Raw genomic sequence first — 11,671 nt, forward strand, 5'->3', positions numbered from 1 at the left:
TCTTTCTTTCAGCTTTCGCTGTGCTCGTTCTCTCGATTACACCGCCAATGCCGCCGGCGATCTCTGCAGGAACGAGCGCTTAAGAGCTGCGCTATAAAAATGGAAGCGTCCTCAGAATGAAAAATACAGCGAGGTGCAGAAACATCGACTTAAGAGTTTCCGGAAAAAAATCCCAGTAATTTGAAAGATCTGGCTTTTAAACTAGATATTTTCGTTGCTAAAACAAGTAATCACTAGTAATCAACAAGTGCCAACACTTTCTGGCCATGTCACTGCTCACAATGCATTAGCATGCATGATTGTCTCGCCACATAAGTTTAGTGCTAGGTTAATCACAAACCTCGGGTTTGGAGCCGTCGTGGTAAATGGCATAGACAATATACTGCATCCATGTACTCCCGGACTTTGGAAATGACACGACAAAGACATCATCAGGCTTGGGCTTGTATGTGAGTGCTTCTTTCAGGACTGGTTCCTGGAATCTGTAGCTCATATGCAGTCCACAAACATCTCGGTAGACGTGGTCAGAAGCCATGGAAGAAAAATCCTGCGTTCAGAAAAGTTAGCGCTGAAGCTCCGACAACTGCACAGAAAATTCTGGAGAAATAGTGTCCTCGTCATCCTACTTTACTACAAAGCGCAAGAACAATAAAGCTCAAAGATAATTTAGTAGGAAAGAGCAAGGTTTACTATTTTATCTAACTATCTTGCAAAATGTCGCAGCCATGCCTTGAGTATTTTAACTGCTCGTGAAATTTTATATGGGGCTCAATGAACTTTAGCATTCTCATTTGAAGAGCGCCCAAAATGCCGGTCTGCTGTCTCACACTCGTTACGAGAAAGGAAAATGTCCGCACAAATGATTAAATATATTAGAACACAGGGTAGTGGCCCAGAGGAAACCGTCCTTGTCTTCGTTAATATTGTTTACAATAGGTATTTCACGTTTTCTTCTGCCGTAGCCAGAGTCTGCTGGAAATTCTTTTTTCAATACTTACCCTACAAGTATCCTTTCAATGTCGTCTCTTTTTTTATATACAATTCTAAGCTAGGCGAATTGTTCCTGATTCTCGCCTACACTGTAATACGAAGGAGGGCACAGTACTGGCGCCTTCTTTTTTTTACTTGCATGTGTCTCCCATCCTTGCGCCCTTGCACAGACATTACTGCAACCCCGTATCAGTGATCGTCAGAGCCCAAAAGGCAGTTAGAGCACTTTTTCTGCTTTTTTCGAAAGTACTCTGCCTATTTAGAGCGCACTTGAGTGAGTGGAGCCGTTCACGCACCCTAAATGATTCAACAATTATCTCCCTCTTTTTCTTGTTTCTCTCTGTTTCTTTCGCTCTGCATAGGGTAGCAGATCAGATGGCATTCTCTTTAGGATGCCTGCCTCATTTATTCTTTTTCTCCCTCTCTCTTTCGTCAGAAAGTACGCTCTGATTTCTCACTTGACATCGCGTGTGGTACCCGCCGTGGTTGCTCAGTGGCTATGGTGTTGGGCTGCTGAGCACGAGGTCGCGGGATCGAATCCCGGCCACGGCGGCCGCATTTCGATGGGGGCGAAATGGGAAAACACCCGTGTGCTTAGATTTAGGTGCACGTTAAAGAACCCCAGGTGGTCAAAATTTCCGGAGTCCTCCACTACGGCGTGCCTCATAATCAAAAAGTGGTTTTGGCACGTAAAACCCCAAATATTATTATTATTATCGCGTGTGGTGGCACTCGTGAGACATGACTGTACTGCACTGACGCTTTACAAGCTTACATTCCGACTACGCAAGGCAATGTCATGACATCTTCTAGTAGAAATATACGTTTCTGTCGTTTGTAGGACGCATGCACCGACAAATGACAATTTAGGTTGTTAATTTATATTCCCCAACCATGATCATCGGCTAGGGCTAGGTAGTGCCGTCACTCTGGACACGTTGTTACTCCCTCCTCAGGAACGGTCACTGCTGATGGCTCAATTGTTGCAGTCAGATCGTCGAGAGGCCCCCATCGGAAATCTTCGAAAATATATAAAGTAGACGAGAGGTGCATCACATGTGAGACGTCAGTGTCAAGAGTCGGCATAGGCGTGCACGTTAAGGTGTGCATTTTGCAGGCGTGAACGGCGCTCAACTTCAATGAGAAGCAAAACAAAAGAAAAAGCCCATCAACAGGTTAGATACGAATAGCTTCCTTAATGGCATGTCACTGTTACAGTTTATTTATTAACTTACCTCCCAGGCTATCGAAGGAGTATTGCTGTGAGGAGAGGATACAGGAAATTAGCCAAAAAAAGAAAAGTCGCAGATTCGCCTGAAAGGCAAAGCATAGTTTGCGATAGCAAATTAGTGCACAGCTATACGAAGTAAGGTTAGTAATTTTATCGGCCGTATACACTTTGAAACATAGGCATACTAACTAAATTAACAAGCATGCTGTCATGCGTGCACGAGCAAACATGAACGCATTTCACTCGATGACTGCGAGATGCTCGCTGTCATCATCATTATAAAAACTTTACTGTAAGACTGAAGAGTTTGGCGGACGCAGGCTCCCGGGCTCCCGCACGACCCCACTGCACTCAAGCGTTTATGTTGCTTCGCTCCATAACGCTGGCAGCCCGATCAGTAGCCATCGTCTGCACGACCGGGTGTCCAGGGCGCAGCAGGGTCTCTCACTCCTCCCGGGTCTTGAGGGGCTCGAGGCCCCGCTGGGGAGCATCCGCCGGGCAATGAGAAAGGAGGTGGAGAGCAGAAGCGCGAGGTTCGCGACAGAGATTACAGGCTGGTGTGAGGAAAAGGGGGTGATAGTGAGAAAAATTCAGAGAAGATGGGGGAGTGTGTGTAATCGGCGCCAAAGGGTTAACGCTGCAGCGATGAAACGCGGCAGCAGGAGCGAGCAAATTGACCTTCGTGCGGCCGCTCGCATCGGCGCGTACTCCGTGAAAGCACAGCTCAGCGCGGACTCTGTACTCGCGCAGTCGGCTTTCAAGGTACAGCGGCCTGGCTTGCTGCGCGTGGCAGCCCGGGCCACCCGAAGTAGAAGGCGACTCCCCCTCCCTTGCCTGCCCCAAACCCTCGCGCGCGACGGAAGGCGGCGCGCTTCGTCCCCGCTTTCCTCAGTCGCGTGCGCGACGTTGAGCCGCGATCACTGGCTCAACCTCACACACTTTTATTCGCACACACAGCATACGGCGCACTCCGACGATTTTATCGCACTTCGACTTTATACGGAACCTCATGGTCACGCAGGCGCCGACGGTCGAAATGCGGTTTGAGTGTCTGTATAATTGCTACCGAAATGAAAAAGAGGAGTACAAAGAAATTATACAGCGCTAGCGGGTAAAGATGAATGAAAAAATTATCTAAGAAACATAAATTACGCAAGCAAACAAAAAAGAGAAGACTGTAACCCGCCGGGTTGCTCAGTGGCTATGGTGTCAGGCTGCTGAGCACGAGGTCACGGGATCGAATCCCGGCCACGGCGGCTGCATTTCGATAAGAGCGAAATGCGAAACAACCTGTCTATTTAGATTTAGGTGCAAGTTACAGAACCTCAGGTGGTCAAATTTCCCGAGGCCTCCACTACGGCATGCATAATATTAAGAAAGTGGTTTTGGCACGTAAAACCCCATAATTTAATTAAAAAAGACTATCAAATAGCAAAAAGGGGTACAATACAAAGAAATTATACAAATATTACCGTGTAAGGAGGACACAAGTGTCTAACAAATTATAATAACGCAATAACTGAAGCAAAACGACTGCATACAACTTTGCTACAGATAACTTAGGGGTGCAGTAGGGTTAGTTGTGAGAAACTATCAATGTAATATGTGTAAGCGTGCTCTGAAGGATACACGTTCAAGAGCGTGAACTATGTCGTTTCGTAGTTTATTCCAATGCTGAATGGCACGTGACAATGCGAATGAATAGAAAGCGTTGGTTGGGCCAAAGATACGCTGGAAATTGAGATGATTATGCAGACACCGATATGCACGAGATAGACGAGCGAGAGGCAGGGTGGACGGGCGCGTGGTAGGCATAATATTGCGAAACATGCAATGCAATGGTTTGGTTCTTGATTAAAGAGACGAGAGGAATAAAATAACTGCTCGTCACAGTATGGGTGCTGTTATAATCGCTAACAATGAAGCGGGCGGCAGGGTTTTGAAGTAACTCGAGAGTCTTGATTAGGTAAGTTTGATGAGGTGACCGGATATGATTCAGATTTGAGTTCAGGCCTTAGGAATGACTCATAAATGATTTGTCTGGCGAAGGCAGGAGTCTGCGAAGGCTGCGTTTAAGATAACCGAGTGTACGTCAAAATTTAGCAGTTTTCTTTTTCAATGTGCACAGACCACGACAAATTACGCGTAAGGAGAACGTCGAGGTACTTCTACGAATTGGTTCGTGTAATGTGCTTCTTATAGAGCGAGTAAGCGAAAGGGAATTTTTAAAGGTGTTATTAGTTCGAATTTATCCGTGTTTAGGGCTGTCGCGAGCCGAGAAGTTGCAGCGGAGTGCCAAGACTAGAGGGCCAGCGTAGCAGGCTCTTAGAACGGATTAGCGCGCGCCGTGCTTGCGCCGCGAGCACGCGCTGCCAAACTTTATTTTCGTCATCTCATTGCATTGCAGGCAGAGGGCGCGGACCTCTAGGACACGCGCTTAGCGGCGTCAGTGGGCGCTACAAGGCACCCCATCCTGATGGAACGGCAAGGTGTACTCATCGACTAAGTGGAAATGGTGCTGTCAGGGTTGCGTGCAGAACAGCGGACACGTCGGCGACATCCGCGGCGAGTTTCGTGGGAGACGTCTCGATGTAGGCCGGTTTTATGCGGCCTAATGAGCCTACCTCTTCGCGGCCCTATATTAGGATGATGGCGGACTTCGGCGTCTCGTGGAGGACGAGGGTGTAAGTGGTGCCTTTGCAGCGTCCAGTCTGAGAGAAAGGTGGGCCTACGGTCCAAGTTAGGGACGCACAATGATGCTGTAGTCTGAAGACAGAGGGGACGGGGTGCAGTTGATGAGTGCAGTCCTGTAGGCATTGAAGGTACAGCAGCGGCTGGAGTGAGGGGTCCGATGGAACGAACACGTCTCCAGAAAGCCGCTGGGGTGCACCACAGGCGAATCCGGCCGGAAAACCGCCAAGGTCGCGACGAGGGACAGTGCGTGGGCCGAGAAGCCCCATAGGAAGGTGGTCGACGCAGACCAACAGCATTTTGAGACTCGGAGGCATCGGTACTAGAATTGAATTGATATGTTTTTTTTATGGCGAGCAATACCCAACATCCTCTTCCGCCGTCCCTATCTCTGCGATAGGTATTGTCATCTAGAGAATCGGGCAGAACTTCGTCATCCATAATTTCAGAGTTGAACCAAGTTTCCGTAAGCGGAAATAGGTCGGATTCACAATCATCTAATTACGACAAAGTTTCAGTGCGTTTACGAAGAATGCTATGAATTTTTGTCAATGATATTGTAGCTGCGAGGCCACGATAGGCGCTTGTGGTGAATTGGGCATATTTTTATATATACGAGCGTTGCCTGGCTAGATCTTTACTATCGCGGTAGGGTAAGTACAGAGGTGGACTCTACGCAGTATGTGTAGAGTGTGTTATCGATACTTAGTATATCGAGAATTAGCCTAAATTGTGCAATATTGGTTTTCTTTGAAGTCGGTGAGTGAGTCTGTGTCATGCGATATGCGTTTAAAAGAATACGAACAGCAAACTTAGCGTTTTAGAACTTGTGGCCTTTATCTATTACACGCTGCTTCTTCTCAAACAATGCAAACTGGACAGTGATTGGTCTGTTCTTCTAACTGCTGCACTGGCCGAGCCGAGGCACAAGTTCTACATGAGCCAGATTGATAGTGATGCCAAGGTGACGGCTATATATGTCAATGACTTTTGATTCTGCTTATGACCGTGATTAGCTTCTGTCGTCAAGGGTTCCCAACGGGACCAAATTGCAGCGGCGAAATATATTTTGTGTATTCGCCCATTCAATTGTCTTTAGCGCGGTGGAAATGCCATTGCCTATTCTGGCAATGCATCAGTTATTCTGGCGATGCATCATTGATGGAAATATTCACTCGCAGAATATTGACTTTAAAAGCATGGAGCCTACTCGACAACTGCTTTACCACGACGCCTGCCAGTTTAGTACACCCAAGCCATTATGAATCTCGTGCGCGCCAGATCCAATAGTTTGCAAAGTTGCGAGCACGTTATGCAGCACATTCGGCCAAGCGTTCCATCCAGCATCACAGGATAGAACTAGGCGCCGCCTACAAGTGCATAAAGAAAGGTTTTTGCAACACTTCAGTAAAGGCACCAACCCACTGTGGCATGGAAGGTATTGGTGGCAAGGCCTTAGTCGGGCAGACAATGTTCTGTCTTTAGCCTTGCCAGTTAAGACCTTCAGTGTGTCGGCAACAATGCTAAATAAAAGAAAAGACAGCGGTTGCTACTTTTCAAACAAGAACAGCGATTCATGTAACCAACCTGAAACAGGAGCACGGATGAGCCCTCCACTTCTGCAGTGAGATCGCGGCCCTGCGCATTAGATGCGGATGGTCGATTAATTTCGACCCAGTTAAGGCTGTCAGATGAAGAATTTGTTTTGACAGTCCGGATTGACAGCAGAAAAAGGGAGTACCATACAAGGTTGCCGGTGACGTCCTATTCATTGAACGCTCCGCTAGTTGCCTTCATATAAACGGATCTATTGCGCACAGCAGGGGAGCAGGCACAGCCAGAAGGGACACCTGAAACACCGCGGGCGAGCGTTCGATACCTGCAGCGGGTTCGTGCCTCGGTGTAGCGGTCGCTTAAATGCGGCGCAGCTAATGCTGTGAGTACAGGTGTGCGCCGTGACCTCGGCGTTGTCAGGATTGGGTGCTCATTCCCATCGCTCGTGATCCGTTGTCAAGATTGGAGTCCGGCATGAATTCGAAGGTAGCTGGCCCATGCCGTCGTCCAACTTATCCACGCTGAGGACGTTGATGAAGGGAAGAACCTCTTTTCATCGAGAACGAGGAATATGGGTTTATTTACAGTATTTATATCAGTCTAGCATGACTGCTTGAGAGAGAGTCTCAGTCCACCATGACTGCTTAAGAGAAGTGTGTCGAGCATCTGCACAACAGCAGTTTTTAAACACTCGGTCCTCCCGCGATACAAGGTGATGCGAACGTTCGTTTAGTCATCGCAAACTATCCGCCTCTCCGCAGGACAGTTTACAGACACACATGCACACACACACGTGTGTCACGACTCAGCGTCGATGCGTTAACTCCTCCTGAGTGGAGGCATAAGGGGTGGAGTGTGGTGCCTGGCTTTCGCCAATTACCGTCGTGAACGAGACAAAGCCCTGATGAAATCAAGCAAAAGCAGTGATTTAATGTGATTGCTCAGCAACAAGATAAACTGACGTTATTAAGTTATGGATATGAATATGTTAGACGGAAACAGTAAAGTTACAATTCCAAAGAACAGGTGTAACCAAGTTAAACAATTACTATGTGTAATCGCAACAGGAACAATGAACATCAGTTCAAACTAGATTCCTAAACAGTAATCGAGAAGGCAAATGTTTAGAGTCCACAGTCCACAGAATCAAAAGCGACATACAGTCAACCGTGCGCGCCGGCAGTCCGTCCCAACCGATGCGGCCCGTAAGTCACCCTCGAAGTCGGCGCCTCGACGTCGGTGGCTGGCTTCCAGGGCGGCTGGCGGTGTTCGGTGTCGGGGCGTGATGTCGGCAGCTTATTTGCCCGGGAGTTGCTCGGCGTTCGTTTATCGTCCCCGGAGCAGACTGGTGAAGTGTAGGATCGGCACGCTTTTATAGACCTCTCGAGGCGCCGGCGTTCACCTGTTGTCGTCCAGACATGGATCACACACGCGCACACTGGTTCTCGCCGTAGTTCAGGCTCCACTGGCGGTCACCTTCACCGGCAGTCAATTTAATCACACACAAAACAACAGCTGCGGACGAAGACGACTTCACGTAGGCCAGGCTTGCTTCCACCGTGGTTGAGACTCTGCTTGCGGTCACCTTCACTGGCAAGCAATTTAATAACACACAAAACAACAGCCACGGATGCACCCGGCCTCACGTAGCCCGGGTGTGTAACCACCAAGGTTTCAATCCTACAAGCGGTCACCTTCTCCGGCGAACAAATTAATCACACACTTTACAGCAGTCACGAACACATAGCTCAACGTGCTCTGGATGTACCCAAGATCACGTTCGCCACCGTTTGCGAAACTGTGCGGCACGTAGGCTTGCGGCCCACTCTTAAAGAAGGGAGGCTTAATAGGCGTGCATACATAGGATGCGGGGGCGGAGAATTGAAGAAATAACGCGACAACGTGTTTGCGGTCCGAAATCGACACCACGCGAATTTCATAGAACTCGGAGCCGTTCCGGGTAGCGCGTTGTCTTGCGTCTTGGGCGGGGCGTGGGAGAGAGCGCAAAACGGCTTCCCCGCGGCAACTCGCGCACCCGTAGCAGATCAGGTTCGCGTTGTGGAGTTTGGTAACAATAGTTGGCCCGCAGAACTCATTCTGTCACAACGGCTCCTAGCTGAACCGACGGAGAGAGGAGGATGCGCGTATTGATATCGACACAAAGTCGACGGCGCCACGCCGCGGCTAGAGGTTGGCGGCGATGCTCTCGAGATGTTGCTTCCACAGTCGCAACTGCATGGCAAACTTGTACTGCAGCTGGCCGTTCTCAACAGCATACAGCTGTTGGCTGTTCTCGCTGCGCCGCCACGGCCACCGCCCCGGATGTTTATTGTCTGTGGGATCGGTGCGCCATTTAAGTAGGCATAAACATTTCTTTTTTTAAGTTAGTCCAGCTGCGTTTGAGAAATTGTGTTGTCTTGTTCAATTCTTTTGCCTGTCTCAATCATAGAAACATATCAAGTAGGCGACCAATGTTCAACACAATACAAACAAAAGTAACCCTGCTCTCCGCGCGTCTGCCCGTGCGTGTCGTCACAATTAGGTCAGCGGAACGTCGAATTCCGAAACTTCTCTTTCAAAAGCGCAATATGACGCAACGAAAAGGAACAGCGGTCTTGGAAAGCCGGAATTATGGCGTCAGGGTCAGGGACACTGTACTTACTGATAGAGTCGGCGATATATCAGATAGCGGCAACAACGCGAGAGATGCAAATTGTCGCAAGATATAAATTTCTGGCCCCAGTGTGTTAAGATGTCGATGGGAAGTTTTCGCATTATTCCGGCCGTTGCGTTCAAATGAGTTTTTCTAGATTTCTACAGGTAAAAAAATATTTTACATGTCTGCTCCATGGTGCTGTTTCTTTGTATCATTCATATGAAAATTTACTGCAATTGACACCGATAGCTGCAATGAACTATAAAACAGTTTAGACGTGAGGGATAAAAAAATGGTTTCTTTGTTCGGAAATAATTGTGCATCCAAGCATTGCGTGAATTTCTACTAATCCACAGTGCATTCATATAAACTGGTGAGGATGATTTAACAATTGAGCAAATTTGTTTTGTACCCCTTCACAACATGTCCCAGCTGGAATAGAAATCTTCATCTGCTAAAAAAAAATTTGATTCTTTTTCTTCAGGGAAAAAGGGCGTTATAAGAAAACTTACATAAGCAAAGGGTGATTAATATTCAGAACAAGTCATTTCACTTATTGTCCAGTAGGGACGGTGTGTTATGACATCTGCTGATTTGTTGACAGCTTGAGGGCTCAACCCAGCGAAATTGGTGATAGAAGGGGTCTTTGTCTCTTTTTTTATGTAAAGCATATTGTATAAACACGATCTCATTCAGAATAAGTGGAAGCAAGGCTAACGTATCTAGAGGGTGTCCCAAGCGTCGGTGCTGGCTCAGAAATTCTAGATGAATTCACTGAAACCTTGCTCAGGGGAAAAACTTCTGACATCAACCAATGCACAGCAAAAACAGTAAACAATTGCGACTACGACGCAACTGCAAGGCTCTGCATATCCGTGGAGAAAGGAATATGCAAACATACTCAACATAGGCGCTTTTAGTTATGTTTGCCCAATTTTTTTTAGTATGCCGGCTGAATACCAGAAGGCTTACAAAATGTTTGTTTTATTTCTTTCACTTTCAACACCTCTGTATTTGGTCCTCTCGACCTTCAGTATCAAGAGGGCATGATTTCAACAAGTTTATCAAAGGAGGACGTAGCGAAACGGCTTCTTTAAATTTCTGGTTTTGGTTTCCACGCCCTTGGATCTGCGCCGCCGACGGAAAATGGCCTTGTACCGACGACGCCAGCACTGCCGACTACAAACGACCAAAACGCCGCCGATGGCCGAAACCGGCACGGCGCACACTTCTAGCTCGCAGACCTGAACATCGGCCCAGAGGATTCCGCGGTTGCGGCGCATGCGTTAGCTGGGAGAAGGTGAGAAAAGAGAACAATTTTTCTTTACCGGACGTGACGTCACGTCGTCAGCAGCAAGTTTATTTGGGCGAGTTGGTTCATCTTGAATAAAACTTGAATCCGGTTGCTCATTCGAGCCGTGGTCGATGTGATCTCAAAATTCAGAGGAACCCGATACGGTTGTCCCAGGTCTCGCGGTGATCGCAAGGTAATTGTTTAATCCGTGCCTTCAACAATTACTACTGCAGTTCCTACGCTTTGCACCGATGTAAAAAGAACAGTGTCAGCTTCCACGCGTCACCAATGCTTGCACTCAGCTATCGCGGATGTCGTCCTTTGATATTTATCTCGTGCGTAGGCCTTTTTCTCCATCTGTATAGGAACGCTACTCTATGCGCCTCTCATTTACCCATTGAACACATGGAAGCATTTAATTACCTTTCTCACTCTTCTAACTGATAGAGGTAGGGGGTGTCAGAGGCTTTAATTTGTTGCAGTGAGATAACCCAAAGCGTATTTCCTTCACTTATAGCTGCTTAGCAGCTCGTTTGTGAGCCGCTTAGCTAAACCATGCAATGTGCACGTTGTGAGCGAGCTGGCAAACGAACTCACTTTACTGCTGCTGTCGCTTCTACGGGAACTTTCAAAATTAAACACACACACACACACATATGAATCGGCTCACCAAGCTTTCTGTGCACGCCCGTTCCTTTCTTTCATAGATCATGTTTTTGCAGCTGTGATCGATGTTGTAAAAACAGCAAGAGGGCAGATGACCTAAATACTGTATCTGCTTTAATTGTTGTCTGTGCTGTTTTTAGGATATGAACCAACCCCATGCACTCGTGCTAGTTACAGCTAAATCATTTGCTTTCTTCCATACACTCGTACCATTTACCGCTAAAACTTTTTTTTCTTGTTGCATGAGGAGCATTTGCTTTTAGTTGTGGCAGTAGCGTTGTGAACTGTCCTTGGCCCAGAGAGCTGGCTGTGTGAAAATTTGTCTAATTTGTTTCACTGTACTGCTGTCTTTGCAGCTTCTGCTCATTTCCGCTGCCTGCACCATATATTTGTTGTGTTTATAAAGACTTAGCCTGTCTCTGTCTCGTTGAAGACAAATGGACACAAGTACTGGTTGCTGTTGGTGAGCTCAATTTGAACATGGTATGTATATCAATTTGCTATAAGGGCATGCCGCTGCTTGTAATGCAGGTACTGCTCATCTAAAGGTGGATTTAATTAGTAGTTGTTTGAGGGATGTAAGACACTA

The 11,671-nt window shown here is 47.4% G+C and overlaps 1 protein-coding gene across 1 annotated transcript in view; it reads right to left on the bottom strand.

The window, feature by feature from the left end:
- The window catches only part of LOC142587056 (sulfotransferase ssu-1-like), a 59,422-nt gene extending 52,854 nt beyond the window's left edge, over nt 1-6,568 (bottom strand). Inside the window, exons 1-2 of the mRNA XM_075697941.1 lie at nt 6,500-6,568; nt 341-547 (exon numbers count right to left, since the gene is read on the bottom strand). Of these exons, the coding sequence (XP_075554056.1) occupies nt 341-535 (195 nt within the window). The 5' untranslated portion in view covers nt 536-547; nt 6,500-6,568. The remainder of the gene's footprint in view (nt 1-340; nt 548-6,499) is intronic.
- Between the last annotated feature and the right edge of the window lie 5,103 nt (nt 6,569-11,671).

This window comes from Dermacentor variabilis, chromosome 7, assembly GCF_050947875.1.
Source record: "Dermacentor variabilis isolate Ectoservices chromosome 7, ASM5094787v1, whole genome shotgun sequence".
NCBI lineage: Eukaryota > Metazoa > Arthropoda > Arachnida > Ixodida > Ixodidae > Dermacentor > Dermacentor variabilis.